The sequence below is a fragment of the Lynx rufus genome, unplaced genomic scaffold, assembly GCF_022079265.1.
Source record: "Lynx rufus isolate CCGP_SWC_20201006 ecotype Redwood Valley unplaced genomic scaffold, mLynRuf1.p SCAF_22, whole genome shotgun sequence".
Lineage (NCBI taxonomy): Eukaryota > Metazoa > Chordata > Mammalia > Carnivora > Felidae > Lynx > Lynx rufus.
Window position 1 is genome coordinate 10783635 of NW_025814837.1, and position 16956 is coordinate 10800590.

The 16956-nt window shown below is 35.6% G+C and overlaps 1 protein-coding gene across 2 annotated transcripts in view; it reads left to right on the plus strand.

The window, feature by feature from the left end:
* The first annotated feature begins 254 nt into the window (after positions 1-254).
* DSC1 (desmocollin 1) overlaps positions 255-16956 on the plus strand; it is a 28040-nt gene continuing 11338 nt past the window's right edge. For both annotated transcript variants that reach the window (XM_047087008.1, XM_047087009.1), the window contains exons 1-9: positions 255-317; positions 3018-3102; positions 4450-4652; positions 5857-5976; positions 6970-7125; positions 12337-12481; positions 14023-14189; positions 14666-14800; positions 16217-16402. In XM_047087008.1, the coding sequence (XP_046942964.1) occupies positions 255-317; positions 3018-3102; positions 4450-4652; positions 5857-5976; positions 6970-7125; positions 12337-12481; positions 14023-14189; positions 14666-14800; positions 16217-16402 (1260 nt within the window). The remainder of the gene's footprint in view (positions 318-3017; positions 3103-4449; positions 4653-5856; positions 5977-6969; positions 7126-12336; positions 12482-14022; positions 14190-14665; positions 14801-16216; positions 16403-16956) is intronic.

Here is a 16956-nt window from a genome sequence, read left to right on the forward strand (position 1 = left end):
CATTCAGAAGTAATTGAATTGGAAGGAGGAAGACTGACCTGGGAATAGGAGGAAAGCAATTCTCCCGCGGCTCCATCTCCTGTCTCTTATCACTGGCCTCCTGACTCTCTTCCAAACCAAGCTCGGCTGCATCAAGGTGGCAGCAGAAACACCCCGCACAATTGCCAGCCACTGGGAATCTGCTTAAGCCACCCTGTGCATCCCAAGCTGCCCTATTATCCAGCCACCATCCCTGACCATTGGGACCACTTCTGATGGCTGTGGCCTCTGCTGCCCCAGGGAGCATCTTCCGTAAGCAGCTCCTTTTCTGTCTCCTGGTGAGTAACAACCAAAGGATCAAGGAATTCATGCATGTTACTACGCGCTTCCTCCCTCTAGTTTGGGCTTGAAAGGGAGCAGGGGTGGCAGTGGAAGGCCCAGAAGATAGACTGAGAAAACAAAAACAGATCTGAGAAAAACCCAAGCAAGAGCTGAGATACATGTGACCCGGGATAGCAGGTGTTTTGTTTATTCTTCGCATGCCCACTGCCAGCATGTTGAAGTTTTTCAAGGGAATCCCTGTTCAATCTTGCTGTGGTGTTTTCCTAAGGAACATTGGAGTGAATTCATTCCTTGGGCATTTGTCCCAGAAGGTTCTGAGGTTTCTTCTCACTATCAGTCATTAAATGCGCTGTAGTTGTTTGTCACGCTTAGTTCCACTGAGCTGCAAGAGGAGGAGAAGGAAGTCTGGGTGGGGATGTGTATTATCCAGGACTTTCATTTTACCCACCCGAAGCTAAGAGAAGTGCAGAACTCCCAGTTCAAGCAAGGGGTTTAACTTGAGAAAAACAATAAAGAAAAATGTGACAGCCATTGAAAACAATCCATGACCTTGGCTTCCACTTGAGTTTTCATAGCTTCATAAGTGTGTACTCAGGTGCTATTTTTCTTTGGCGGGGATGAGGGAGAGGAGACTTGTCCCATATCTCCATCTGGCATTTCTGAGCTGTGCATTTTCTTTCTTTCTCTCTCTCCATTTTAGTTTCAGAATTTAAAGATTTTACTGTATGGGGGTAAACATTTTCTCCATATAAATATATGATGCAGGGTTGATGGTCAGATTCTCATTCTGTAACTGCCTGGGGGAGACAATAACAACAACGTCAGAGACCACCTCGAGTTAGCAGTAGGTAAAATGTGGTGAAAGATTTTTGAGGGACTCGTCCAGTTTTCTTTTGCTTCTGGTCTCTTCTGTGTCCAGTATCCTTTGGATCATCCCTTGCCCATCCATCCCTAACCCCCATAATAATTAAAAGGTGTCTGACCCCAGCTCCCTGTAAATCATTAAGCTGTTAATTTAAGTTGAAGACTGGAGTAGTACTTCTGGTGACCTCCACTGGCTTTGCCTACAGAGGCAGAAGCAAACAAGTGGGGATCGTAGGGCAGGTAGGAAAGAAGATGGTTGTGGGAGTAGGGATGTGGCTATATCCTATGAGAATAATGTATGTGTATATATAGGTTAGACATGTGTATACATACAAACACGTACATATACAGATACAGATGTGTGCACACACACATATATATATATATATTCTGTCAATTACAAAATAGTCTTTCTACATCATATATTGAGATCGTTACTAATAGAATTCTTTATGTTCTGAAAGTTCTTGAGATATAAATGTAGTTTATTCCTTGGCATTAGGGATGAGTATATTAAAAAGTCAAATAAATAAGAATGTCTTATGTTTAAATACCTACCTTGTGCTAGACACTGAGTTTGTAACAGAGAACAAGGCAGGTGTGTTTTTTCTTCTTAAGTAACTTGCAAGCTCTTGGAAGAGAGGCCTGGAAACAGAAAGATCATTAGGTGACTATATGATCAGCCTGCTGCTACATTCCAGGAAGGAAAATGTGTGGAGTTGTAAAAACATTACAGGGAAGCTAAAAAAATAATAATAATATAATTAATTAATTAATTAAACTGAGTACAAATGTAACTTTCTAAATTCCAGTGTTTGGTATTATTTGCCTAACAGTGTTTTTGTAAAACTACAAACTATTTAAATAGGCTGATGCAGTATATCCAAGTATGGATAATAATGCCCTCTTTCTCTCCCAAATAATAGGTCCCATAACTAGAAATATGTCCTCAGAAAAAAATCATAATAAAATTGACCTGTTCCTGGGAAATCTAGCCCTGCTATATCTTGTATTTAAACAATCAAAAAGCAGTCATAGTGGTAAACAGGAGAGAAGGCAAATAAATACAGAATGTGAAGAGAAAGAAGCAAACTATATTTTGAACCTGACGATACTTTTAAACTAGTAACTTTTTCCCCCAAGTGGTCTGTCTTTTTTCCTTTGACTATCTAGCTGTTTAAAACAATAGTTGTGTCTTGAATTTAATTACAGATCTTTACCCTGTTGAAGGCTACTCTCTATATTTTGAATTATATTTCTTTTTAGACTAGTTTTTTGGTTTGAGATCATTTAAACTTTGATGTTTATGCCAAGCCAGTCCCAGGAGCCACCTGAGATGAGTGAATATTTGTGGGTGGTGTTCTTTACAAGGTTAAAAAAATCCTCCAATGGTTTCTAGCCTTAATCAACTACAATCTCAAATTGTGTGGGGTTGTGGAAATAATTTGTGTATAAATATTGGATCATTAAATTCTCAAGTTAAGTGCTTTCTTCACACTAAGAAATCACAGTAACATTTATAATTGGTCTTAGAGATGATAACCTTTATATAAAATCAATGGTTTGTAAGCCATTTCTTACAAATGACACAACATGATTTGGGTTCTAAGAACTACTATTCACTCTAATTTTTCATTGATACTGAATGACTATGGTGCCCCTAAAGCCATTTCCTTTGCTCTTCCCTTTTAAAATGAATATGAAAAATGCTGAAGGACTAGAAGATAAATTTGTTTCTGAAATTGACACGATTTTTATCAATAAGACAAAACTGTAACGTGAAAGTTTATGATCAAATATAATTCCTGATTTTTTCTTTTTTCTTTTTTGAGGTTTTAATATTATCTTGCGATGCTTGTCGGAAAATTTCTCTTCAAGTTCCTTCTCATCTTCAGGCTGAAACACTTGTAGGCAAAGGTGAGAAACAGTATTAAAACAGTATTATAGTTTTCACTGCTATATCCAGCTTCAGGGTGCTCTAGTAAACACTGGGATAAAGCCATGTAGCATTAAAATTTAATTGGCATTAAAATTCGACATAAAATGAAAGATGGACTACTCTGTTTTGGTAGCGGTTAGAAACAATTAAAGTACCAAGTTAGTTGTATACTTTTCTTGCCAGAGAGTTAGCAAACATCAAAGCTCTAAATTGGCTTAGTTCAAATGAATAAAGGCACCAAAACCAGAAGCATATCTTAATCCATATCAGCTAATCTGCTGCCAAAATTCCAAAGCCAGTTGTTCTTTAATTGATTAGATATAAAACAAATGTGTCAAAATTTAAATGCCCCCACATCATATTTGTGCTTAAGGTTGATTATAATGAACAAATATTCACCAAGAATTTGTGATCTATGACACAGAATAGCTTGTGAAAGTCAAAATTGCAACAAATCTTACTCTCAGAGCCGTCCCTAAAACGTAGGTTGGTTGGTCCAAGTCCAAGGTTCACATTCTTTCCATCAAGGTTTTTCATTGGCCTTAAGTTTACATCTTCAATACAGCAGTCGTATCCTTTCCAAGACAGACATCGTTTGCCCAGTGCTTTGAAGTTTTAAATTAATCCGCTGCCTTATACCTTCTAAAAACACTTAGAAAGATAAACAATCTATATTTTATAGACATATAGCAAATATGCTAAGTATGTTAAATATGAATCTGTAAGGAAATATTTTGATAACAACCACAATATATACTAAGTATTACTTAAGTATAGACTAGTTTTCTTACTTTTTGCAAGATAGTTTTAACTACCAAAGATTATTGCAAACAAGCTCCAAATTTACTGATATCATATAGTTATACTACATACAAAATGATAAATTTGTGTATATATATATCTGTTATATATATATACACAAATTTATATATGTGTGTATATGTATATATATACATATACACATATATATATATATACTCTTATTTATGGGTTTGTACATATATATATATGTATATATGTATGTATATATATATGTACAAACCCATAAATAAGAGTTCAAGTGGAAACAGTAAATCCAGGGACACTAAGGAAATATTTTATATCTATTCACAAATTAATTTATGATGAAAATACTAGAAACCATGACTCCATTTATTTAATTATTTAATTTCCATGGCCCCTAAATTTTATAATAGTAGGTACTCAATAAATTCCAAGGGTAACCTCCCTCTTGCTGCTTCTCAAGCACTCACAGTTGCCAGGCCTGTAAAACTTGTTCTATTCCTGTTTTATTTTACAAATTACTGTGAATTTCTTCCCTGCAGTGAATCCAAAAGAATGCTTCCAGTCAGCCAGCCTAATCCTGTCAAGTGATCCCGACTTCAGAATTCTAGAAGATGGCTCCATCTACACAACACATGACCTCATTTTGTCTTCTGCAAGGAAAAGCTTTTACATTTCTCTTTCAGATGACCAGAGACAGGAACAGAAAGAGATAGAAATTGTACTGGATGTGAGAGGAAAGAAGGTATATAGGTCAAGACTTAAGTGTAATACTCTGCTTTATGAGAACTCTTCATTTCATAGATTTCCTTCCACGTTAAAATCATTGTTCCTGAATGCTCGCTTGTTTGTTTATTCTACTTCTAATTAACTTATGTAAAGACTAGACAGTTTTAAGGCGTGGGAGAGCTATTTGCAAAATGGTGTAAGAATGAACAGCTCTGGGGCCGGGGAGCAAACTCAGAATATCATAGGTTTCAGATAGTGGTTTGAGGTGTGGCTAAAAGCACAACCAACCTGAAGAACAGGCAGGGGTGGGTCTAAAACTCAGTGGAAATGGATTCAGGTTGGAGGTGTGGCACTCTACCCTGAGTGGCTTTCTCCCAAGTGACTATGGGTTTCAGTCTCTTTAAAGAGATTCTCTAAAGCTTACTCCCAATTTAATAGACAATTCCACCGGTCCATTTCCTTAGAGAATGAAGTATAGCCAGTCCACAAGATTGGTTTGAATGTTCTGGCTCTAGGCTCATTTTCCCGAAGTGAGTAATAGTGATCAAGGAGTGGGAAGGGAGAGGTTACTGAAATTCACATAGGTCTCACTTTAACCAAATTCTGCCCAATGAATCGGTTTTATGAAATAATTTATTAATAAGTGATTTGATTTATGGGAGACCCCCTCTAGTTAAATTCCTTTGGATTATAAGAATTCTTCACCAAATTTAGAATATGCTTACATATTAATATGCATTACATATATTACAAATTTAGGAAAAGGCTTGTAAAACATTATTTCTTATTAGAGTTTTCACATTACATAAAATAAAATATACTTGAACAAATGCTGACCTCTGTCTCTGTATAGTTATACAAATGCTTCGCACCATAGTTAGTATTTTAAAAAATGTCGGTTGTACCACTCCTAACGGAATAAAACTAATTTTTAGCTTTTGTTAACAGATTACCTATTTTTAGGGGGTATATACTCCTCAAGATGGCATCTTTCATCCATGCCTTACAAAGTTCTGGTTGATTAACTCATTAAATCAGGTGAAACTGGTTCCTACGTGTGTGTATGAATCTTAGTAATACAAAACAGAAATGGTGAGGGTATTACCTGTGATCTTGTTATGTACAACTCTTACTTATTTTCCTCATGTTAATGTACATGTGAAAATCACAGTTCCTGATGACAGGCAGTATTGTATTTCTTCATGTCTCATCGCACGCAGGTTCCCAAGAAGAGACACACAAAAGACCCAGTTCTCAAGCGCAGCAAGAGGCGATGGGCCCCTATTCCCTGTTCACTGATGGAGAACTCCTTAGGTCCATTTCCGCAACATGTTCAGCAGGTACATTTTACCTCATTTGACTTTGTAGAGTGGAGGCTTTTTGCTTGTTTATTTTTAAAATTTTGCTTGTTTATTTTAAAATTCAATCCATTTGAATTGAATCAAGACTTTAAGCTGCTTGTACTAATAAGGATCATCTATTCACCAGAACTAGAAAAGAATCAGTGTGTTTTGTCACTTTCCTCCAGAAATCATATTTAACGTTCAGCGACAAGTTTCAGATACTGAGTTGTTGATGCTCTTGGGTCTATATCCAGATTTTCCTGAATAGTCTACCAGAATTTAGCATTCTTGGACAGAGGACATGCCTAGCAGATTTTGCATAATTCAACTGTCCCTTTCATTAATACTTATCCAGGGTGCCTAGCTGGCTCAGTGGGTAGGATATGCGACTCTTGATCTTGGGGTTGTGAGTTCAAGCCCCACGTTGTGTGTAGAGATTACTTAAAAATAAAGTCTTTAAATAAATAAATAAATAAATAAATAAAGTTATCCACACAGAAAAGACCAGTATTTTTGTTTACCAAAAAGGTGGCATCACTGTCAGATAGCTGGAGTGTAAAAGTAGGTCAGGTTTGAAATTATGAATTAATTGTGGGAGGAAAGTTGCATTATTTCTATTTTTTTAATCAGAAATGTTTCCATTCCAAATAACTCAACACACTGAAATTGTTCCTATACTTTATATACTAATAATAATTAAGTGAATAGGAATTGTAAAGGTATAGCTCCAAGATTTCCCATAAATATGCAGATCACTCAAAAGAATTTGGGATCCAATAGATGATTGAGTTTGTGGCTTTGCACGTTGCAGAAGATGAATAAGAATTTAGAAAAATATGGGAGATGATGAGAAAATAAGTAAGGGAAAGAAAGAGTAGGTGAATAGGAAAGAGAGGAAGTGCTAAAAATGGAAACATCACCACATATTAGGTTGAAGATGTTTATCATCGCATATTTGTTCTTTTCCTAAATTGTCACTTATTGTTACAGGTCCAATCTGATGCTGCACAGAACTACACCATCTTTTACTCCATAAGTGGACCAGGCGTGGACAAAGAGCCCTTCAATTTGTTCTACATAGATAAGGACACAGGAGATATCTTTTGTACACGAAGCATAGACCGTGAGCAATATGAACAGTTTCCGGTAAGATTATTGGATTGTTTATTCAGAATTACCTTTCAAATAACTGTATTAATATTTTCAATGCTGCTTATTTGCATGTTAGAAGAATCAATTATTTGACTTAATATTTAAATATTATCAATATATAACATAAACTTCAAATTTCTATTAGTACCATTGATAAAGAAAGATAATGGATATCATAAGAGAAGAAAGGGGAGAAAATGTAATGATGGGGCACCTGGGTGGCTCAGGATGTTAAGTGTTAGACTTTTGATATCTGCTCAGGTCATGATCTCACAGTGAGTTTGAGCGTGGAGCCTGTTTGAGATTCTCTCTCTCTCCCTCTCTCTGCCCCGCCCCTTCTTGCTCACGCTTTCTCTCTCTCTCTCTCTGTCTCTCTTTCTCTAAATAAATAAATAAACTTAAAAATTTTTAATGTAATGACAGAATTTTATTTATTTTTTTAAATTTTTTTTTAACGTTTATTTATTTTTGAGACAGAGAGAGACAGAGCATGAACGGGGGAGGGGCAGAGAGAGAGGGAGACACAGAATCCGAAGCAGGCTCCAGGCTCTGAGCCATCAGCCCAGAGCCCAACGCGGGGCTTGAACTCATGGACTGCGAGATCGTGACCTGAGCTGAAGTCGGAGGGTTAACGGACTGAGCCACCCAGGCGCCCCGTAATGACAGAATTTTAAATGAAAGGCTTTGATCTATAGAATCTTGGGACAATAGTAAATTCTGTTGAGTTTGAATTTCCCTATAATAGCATCGTTCAACTAGTCTCAACCCGACTGTACATTATAAATCACATGAGAACTTTCTAAACACTACTGATGCTCAGGTCATTTCCCAGAAATTCTGATTTAATTGTTCTGGGATGGGGCCCAGGCAATTAAAATTTGAAGTTACCCAGTGTAATTCTAAACGTATCCTAAGATTGACATTCACTGCTTTCACTTCTTGAATAATATTGTGCTTCTTCTCTTCTCTCTGACTATCCTCCAGCCATGAAAACCTTTGATATTTATTTTCCTTCTTTGGTAATCCAGAATAAGTTTACCAATTCCTCTTAGTCTATCTAATTTGACCCAAAGGAAAATTTTAGCTCTTCTGAGAATTAAATATTTTTTTTCTCTTTCAAACTTCACATATTTCCTTATGTTCGGATGTCTAATCTGACATACAGGAGAAATTCAGAGTGAGTTTCAGGGAGATGATGAATTAAATTGTTTAAGCATTAGGATATGTGAATTATGAGTATAATGAAAGAACTCTTTGATAAAGGAGTACATAAAAGGGAAAATTATCTCATACTTGGGCAGTCCAGACAGTAACATCTTAGATATCTGGAACGTAAGTAGGAAGTGGTAGCCACATAAAGGCAGCCGTGAAAGAAGTTAATGATTGGGGGTGGGGTGGGGTAGAGGGTGGACACCCTATCCTAAGGATGTCAAAGCACCGTATAAGGTGGTGAAATTTTTAGAACAATACTAACGGCCCACTTTAGGGATTTCATAATTAAATTAAATGACTGGATCAGAATGACATATTTTCTTTATAATTTTATGCTCCACCCCAATTCTCTGAATAAACAAATTTATTCATAATAATATCAAATCATTACTTTAAAAAATAGCTTGCATATGGGTGCCTGGCTCCTCATTCAGTGGAGCGTGCCATTCTTGACCTAGGGGTTGTGAGTTTGAGCCCCGCATTGGGTGTAGAGATTAGTTAAAAAGAAAATCTTAAAAAAATAGCTTGCATGGACTCTTACAGGAAAGGTGTGTTAAGCATTATTGCAAACATTTTGATCTATCTAGAAAACAAATAAATAACTGATAAATATATAGATACAGATGTGTGTATGTGTGTGCATGGGTGTAAACATGTAAATTCTCTGCCCCTTTTATAGCTTCTTCACAAGAAGAAAAGATCTAACATTAGTAGTGTCTCTTGAGGAGAAAAAAAAGGTGCATACTCTGTATGCTACAACATACATTTCATTTCTTATTCTGCTGATAACATTCTGCTTTTGGATTTTGGAATTTGGAGGTCTTCAGCTTTTCCCACTGGATCATTGCCAGTAAAAAGGAGGAGAGAATAGTTTAACTTTAAAAATAAGTTACATTGGGATGCCTCGCTGGCTCAAGTTGGTAGAGCATGTGACTCTTGATCTCAGGGCTATGAGTTTGAGCCCCACATTGGGTGCAGAGATTACTTATAAAAAAGTTACTTTGCTATTTTTTAACATCCTTTAAAGGACGAAGGAATAAAATAGTTTGGAGTTCATGCTTAAAGTGGCTTTTGGCTAATTTTTATTTCAGAATTACCAATATTTCTCTAGTTCCAATTAACATAGGATTGAATTGATATTAAGAAATATCACTTGCAAATTAGTAATATTCATAAAAGAAAGTATAACAGATGTAAACATGATGCAAGTTCTGAAATCACTTGAGGCAATATAGAATGGAAGCCTTCTTATTCCAACATAAAGGTGCAAATTAAAATAATATGTCTTTGCGGCACCTGGGTGGCTCAGTCAGTTGAGCATCCGACTTTGGCTCAGGTCATGATCTCATGGTTCTTGAGTTCCAGCCCCATGTCAGGCTCTGCTGACAGCTCAGAGCCTGTACCCTGCTTCGGATTCTATGTCTCCCTCTCTGACCCTCCCCAGCTCACACTCTGTGTCTCCCTCTCTCTCAAAAATAAACAAACATTAAATAATAATAATAATAATAATAATATGTCTTTGCTTTCCTATCAAATCAATTTCACTCATTGCTTTATATTGGAAAGCTTATTTCTCTGGAAATTAGTAGATCTTCAGTATCTGCCACTTTTTCTTTTAGCCTTGGAAGGGTCACAACCTTCAAGAATCTGTTTCCTTCTGTATTTTATGGGCTTCTAATAGTTCTCTTACCTACCTCAGAGCTGTTGCCATCATTAAACACCATAATATTGGTGATATCAATATATAAACTGTAAAGCTCTTTAAAAACAATTCTAGTGGCAGATCAAACAATACACATGCTATAGGATTTTGCCTTCAAAGTAGGATTTTGATGGGATTTCCCAACTTTTTGCATTTATATAACCTATATATAAATGTTATGTGTTAACCAGTTATTATTACTTGAAATAATTCAATTTTATTGATTATTGAGAACAAGTAACCATGAGTCTAATTCAATACATATCCTTTTTGTGCTCCTGTTCTCTCACGTGCCACCTGTTATCATGTTTAATCTTGGCTTGTAAATATTTTTCTGGATGAGTCGCACCATTATTGCAGTTTGAGGAGTTTGTCTTAAACCATTAAATTCATCTTATCTTTCAGGGATGTGTATAAGGCCATTTTTTCCAAGTTTTTCAAAAAAATAAGAAGAGGATTTTCTTCAATAATTCCAAGTTATATATGAAAGAAAGCAGTTATAAACACTTTTCTCTTTGAGTGTTGAGGATAATCTGTATCTTTTGTAAATACATAGGGGAAAATTGGGTTTCAGTGTAATCCCTTACCTATCCAACCAGAGCCTTATTATCTTGCAACATGTGTTTCTTTTCTAGTCTCATAGGTCTACCCATTGTCTTTATATGTATGTTGCAAATCACATTCTGTACCCACTCAGCTTTGGTGGCACTGCTCTCTCCATAATTCTGCTCAGTCAACATTAGATATCATTCATTACAAGGTCAAACTCAAGTCCCCACTTCTGTTGGCAACTATTTGCATCTTCTCAAAGATAAAGAAAATTTCAGCAAATTGCAGTGCGAAAGGGCTAAAAGAAATGAGATTCTCCAAGCTACAGAAGAATTCAAGGGAGAAACAATATATCAAAAACACACCTGAAATGTAAATAATACTCTTCTAATTCAGCTAAAAATGTGACTGATTTTAAAGTATAATATTCTATATTATACTTCTTTTAAACAATATTCATATACTTGAATATATATGATTATTGCTTTCAGTATAAAATAATGGGAACTAAACTGTAAAACCATTACTATTATTGAGTTTTTGGAACTGTTGCTTTAATGACTAAATAAGAAAGTGTATAAATAATTTCTTTATTATTGGAGTATAAATGGATTCCCCACGGGAGCAAGGCTATGCTTTAAAATTTAGCTATATTCCTGATCTGGATCATCCTCTCTACAATAATGATTTCAGTTTTGATTTATTTTGGAGATACTTAACTCATCACTGGTAACAAAATAAAACCAGGTACCCAAAATAGTACCTGGGATTCTGTCTCGCTTTCTCTCTGCCCCTCCCCTGCTTATGTGTGTGGGCTCTCTTTGTCTTTCAAAATAAATAGATTAACAAAATTTTTTAAGGATTTAAAAAGAGATAATGGATGCCAGAGACACAGAAATGCCATAATCCCTAGAGCTTGGCAACTAATCAGGCTATTGAAAGACAGGGAGGAGTTAAATACCTGGAATTTTAATCCTGGTTCATTTTGGAAGATGGTCACAGCAGGACAATCAGGAAGAATTGATTGTTCCGAAGAACTGAATTAATACAGAATTTACCTTGGGCACATTTAGTTGGTACTGTCGGTGAGAAAATCTATTTAGTTCAATGACTATTTATTGAACAATTGTTATGCATAAAGCATAGAAGAGGTAGAAGGAAATAAATTGATGGTGTTTACAAGGAAAACACATTAAATCCCATCTTTGGGGTCAAGATATATTATTATGAGATTGAGTTTGAAATATGTATATGATTTTATTGGCACTTTTAATACATAACAAATATATATTTATGATAGAAAAATGAGAAAGTACAGATAAGTAGAGAAAAGAATTCATAATTGGATCACTGAAGATAGTTGATATCTATGTATACATCTCTGCAAATCTGTAAATAAATGGAATCCTGTTTTTTGTAGACTTAAAAAAAGTACTTGTCATTAGCATAAGTGGGGGAAATTTGTGTGCTCTAACAAGCAGAGGGCATGTGATTAATTCAGAGAGCAGAGTAGCCTCATTCTGGGGTGCAAGGTACCTGGTGGGAGAATGTGAACACTACAAGAGTATCAAAGCCATAAGGTCATTGTCTGCGCTGGTGTGTTTTCCATCGCTTAAGTTCTTAGTTACATATTCTTTTGTGGAGGACTTTTTAAACATCATGTCTTTCCCCATCCACTAGGCCTAATTTCATGTATCGTTTGTCATTTGAGAAGGAGCTGATGGTGTTTGTCTACCTTTCAGCTATATGCCTATGCAACCACTGCAGACGGCTACGCGCCAGAGTACCCGCTCCCCTTGCTATTCAAAGTGGAAGATGATAACGATAATGCTCCATATTTTGAAAACAAAGTGACTATCTTTAGTGTGCCTGAAAATTGTCGAACTGGTAAGTTCCCTTCTTAGAAAAACACTAGATTTTTGCTTTGATTCAACTCCTCAGTCATGCTTGAAACACAAGTATGCGAAACATTTAAAACTGCTTGAATGTCACGGGTGCCTGGCTGGCTTAGTTGGAAGAGTCTGCGACTCTTGATCTCAGGGTTGTGAGTTTGAGCCCCATGTAGGGTGTAGAGATTACTTAAATAAATAAATATTTTTTCTTAAAATGCTTGAATGTCAAGGATATTCTACATGAAACTTTGTAGTCTTACAAGATCATATACTCTTCAGAGGCAAACCTTTTTGTCCTCATTTCTTCGATGCTCATATAGAAGGCAGCTGAATCCGCTATGAATATGAACGTGTGACAGACAAATGCTGTTTATGTTTTATGATTTGACCATGTACATAGGTGTCACAGATGCCTTTATAAAGCAATAAATAATTTGAATCTTTACAAAGTTTCAATAACTTTTCAAGGATCCAGAAATAGATCATCTCATGGAAATGTTTATCTGACTTATAAAAATAAATATATTGCTTTAGTTGGCGAATTTTTCAGACAAACTAAAAAAGCTAAACTGGCTTACTGCTCTTAGGCAGCCAAGACTGTGACCTAGGCACATCAATGGGCATAGGACTATGAGGTTTATTTTAAAAAGAAAAAAGTTACAAGAGGGGTACCTGTGTGGCTCAGTTGGTTAAGCATCCAACTCTTGATCTCGGCTCAGGCCATGGTCTCACGGTTCATGAGATTGAGCCCTGTCATCAGGCTCTGTGCTATTCGCTAATTCTATTAGCTTAGAATTCTATTAGCTATTAAGTATATTAGCTTAGAATTCTCTCTCTCCCTCTCTCTCTGCCCCTCCCACACATGCACGCTGTCTCATTCTCTCTCAAAATAAATAAACTTTCAAAAAAAGTAAAAAGTTGCAAGAAATGCCTCATCCATTCTATTGTCATTATGTATGCATGCATGTTTAATATTGTTCTTTCACAGTGAGTAGTTTGGTAAAGCAACATTTCTAATACACTGATTTCTGGGCCGTAAAGCTTGTCCAAATGATATTCAGACTGCTACACAGTGTATTAATAGTTACCTGCATTACTTGAATATTAACAATTCAGCACATTTATTAAAATATCAAAGTGTAAAATCTTTCTTATCATATTCAAAGCTGTGCTATTCCTCTAATTAACATTATCAAGTTCAGCTATAAAAGAAGATATACAGAGAAGGTCCCATCCAAAAATAGTCCATGAACTGGGGTGGTGGGTAGGGGGGAAGAATTTGAGAACCGCTGCTACCAAGGGTGGGGTGGATATTCTCAAATGTGTGGAATATAAACCGTGTTATTCATAGTACCCACATAAGTGAAGTTTCCAAGTAAGGGTAGCTTGGAGTTTGGGAGAGCTTTAGCCGCTCCACTAACCTGTAAAATCAATCTACTTGTGGTTTTGGGGAGAATATACTACAACCATACCTTGTTTGTAATTCAATTATATTGCTCTTTTAAATTGTTGATGATATTGCATTTATCTAAACAGGAACTTCAGTGGGACAAGTGACTGCCATAGACCACGATGAACCTGACACTCTACATACTCGTCTGAAATATAAAATCTTACAGCAAATCCCAGATCATCCAAAGCATTTCTCCATACATCCAGATACAGGTGTCATCACCACAACTACACCTTTACTGGATAGAGAAGTAATGAGCTGATTAATTAATTTTACAATCACTAAGCTATATTTAAACTGATAATGAACTCCCAGAGAAGTTACAATAAGGCATCCTATAGCCACCTCCCCCAGCTGGCTTCTATACAGGCTGTCCTTAGGGCTTCTCTGATACTTTCTTTGTCTCTACAGAGATTCGGGGAAGGTACAAGATATTAGACAAGTTCTCACTTAAAATCATTGACCTAATTTGATGTGAATGATAAAATAGCTTTACATTTTGAAATGTTAGGTTAGGTACATCAGTTTTCTATTGTACTGACTAGCGAGTCTCTTGTTCTATATTTATATTTAAGGTGGCCTTTTAAAAAAATAAAATAAAATAAAATAAAATAAAAGAAGTGTAAATTAATAAGATCCTAAGCAATGGCTATGAGAATTATAAGTTATAGGAAATATAAGTGTTCATCAATGTACCTTTTTCTTTTCTTTTCTTTTCTTTTTCAGAAATGTGATACATACCAGTTAATAATGGAAGTGCGAGACATGGGGGGGCAACCTTTTGGTTTATTTAATACAGGAACAATTACAATTTCACTTGAGGATGAAAATGACAATTCACCATATTTTACTGAAACATCTGTGAGTACATCTTTGTATTTGTTTACCAAGGTTCACTTACTTTTTCAAAAAAAACACATCTGGAATTTGGTAGCTCTGTGAGACTACACATTTTTGGTTTTAAGAGCTACTGCTTACAGATGACATATAAACAAAAAAAGATTTTCTGTAACAATAATTGAAGGACCGGGCATTTCTAAATGCTAGGGAAAAAACTATTCTCTTGGCTGTCTAATGGCCTCTTAACCCTTGATGCTTGCTGTTCATGTATTCATCATTTTCTTGGATGCCAAAGTCTGTTAGTGATGCCTTGGATTTAAATTCCTTTTATAGAGTACAGGAGAAGTGGCCCTCTCTCTGGTATCTTTCTCACTTTAACTTCCTAAGATGTTAAAAAGAGACTAGCTTTGTGTTTTCTGCTCTGCTGGGAGATCAGTAAGTACAGTGTGCACCTCCCCCCTACCCCCCCACCGTCATCTATATGCAGAGTCTTCCAACATCACATAGGAGCATACTTTCCCTTAGGAAATACACAATACAAGAAATATATACAGGATGATACTTCCAGGAAATGGTTTTTCTTTCTTGAACTTTTAGTGAGTAATCTTCATTTTTTCATTAATCTATACCAGAGAACAAGTTAAAGAAGAGAGAACCCCTAGACATAGGTACATTCATAGACTGTTTTATATAGATCCCTACAACTTTTAAGGGTATGTTTATCCCATATCTTATTTGAGAAAATGAAAAGTCAGTTAAACAACTTGCTCATGATCTCATACGTGTAGACCATGTAAGAGAAAAAACTGGGATTAGAATTAAGATCTGTTATACTCCAAAGGTATCAGGCTATCATCCCTCTATGAATTCATCTTACATCTCTAGAGGATTCTGGTTTACTACTTTCTTTAGTCTTTTAATTAATATAATATGCTTCTGTAAACATTTATTCTTTGGAGGAAGAGGAAAAAATGTGATTTAATTTCTCAAAAAAGGAAAAACTTTTTCCTTAAAATGTTTGGTAGTGAATCAGAAGTAAATTAAAAACAAAAATTGGCATAGTAACAAATCATCCAGTAATAATAAGAAATCAATGTAGGTTATAATTATCTACAAATATTGAAGGTTTAATATGTTCATATAAAAGGGGCCAGAGACTGTAAATATTGAGGGGATTCAGAATAGAGACAAATCTGAGGGCTTGAATGATTTAGAGAAGTTTAGAAGTTAAGACATGAATTAGTCTTTGAAGAATGAGTAAGATTTGAAAAGTCAGTTTAGTGAGAAGTACACTATACATGAAATTTGTAAATTCTTTCCAATATATGATTGCATGTTCTCATATCACTTTGTTTAATTTTTCTTTAAATGTAAGTTTTAGAGTAGAAAATCATGTTAATGCTATGAATTTGTAATAACAAGGGACAATTGTTTTAGTATTTTACAGAAGTAGAAGAAAACAGAATTGATGTTGAGATTTTACGAATGGCGGTACATGATCAGGACTTGCCAAACACTCCTCACTCAAAGGCTATATATAAGATCCTACAGGGAAATGAAAATGGAAACTTCAAAATTAGCACAGACCCCAATACAAATGAAGCAGTCTTGTGTGTTGTCAAGGTAAACAAGAACAAAAAAACGATCAAGCAATATTTTAAAAAACACTAACTTACACTTGGGCATTGCTATCTACATATCTATATCTATATCCTATGTACTATATATCTCTATATGCATTTGACTGTATGTATGTGAATAGAGACAATGCTGAAATGATTTCTATTGGTTTACATAAATGTTTTGTTATGATGATTTTGTTATGATGATGATGATGATGATGATGATTTTACCCTCATCTTCATTCTTAGAAGGTAGGCATTAGGGCACCTGAGTGACTCAGTTGGTTAAGCATATGGCTCTTGATCTCAGCTCAGGTCATAATCTTGTGGTTCGTGAAATTGAGCCCCGTGTTAGGCTCTGCCCTAACAGCGAGGAGCCTCCTTAGGATTTTCTCTCTCTGTCTCTCTGCCCTTCCCCTGCTCGTGCTTTCTCTCTCTCTCTTTCAAAATAAAGAAAAAAAAAAGAGGAAGAAGATAGGCGTTATGGGTACAAAACACATTGTTCCATACGTAGTGAAAACCAAGGCAGAGAAATACTGTATTAGTAATCAAGTA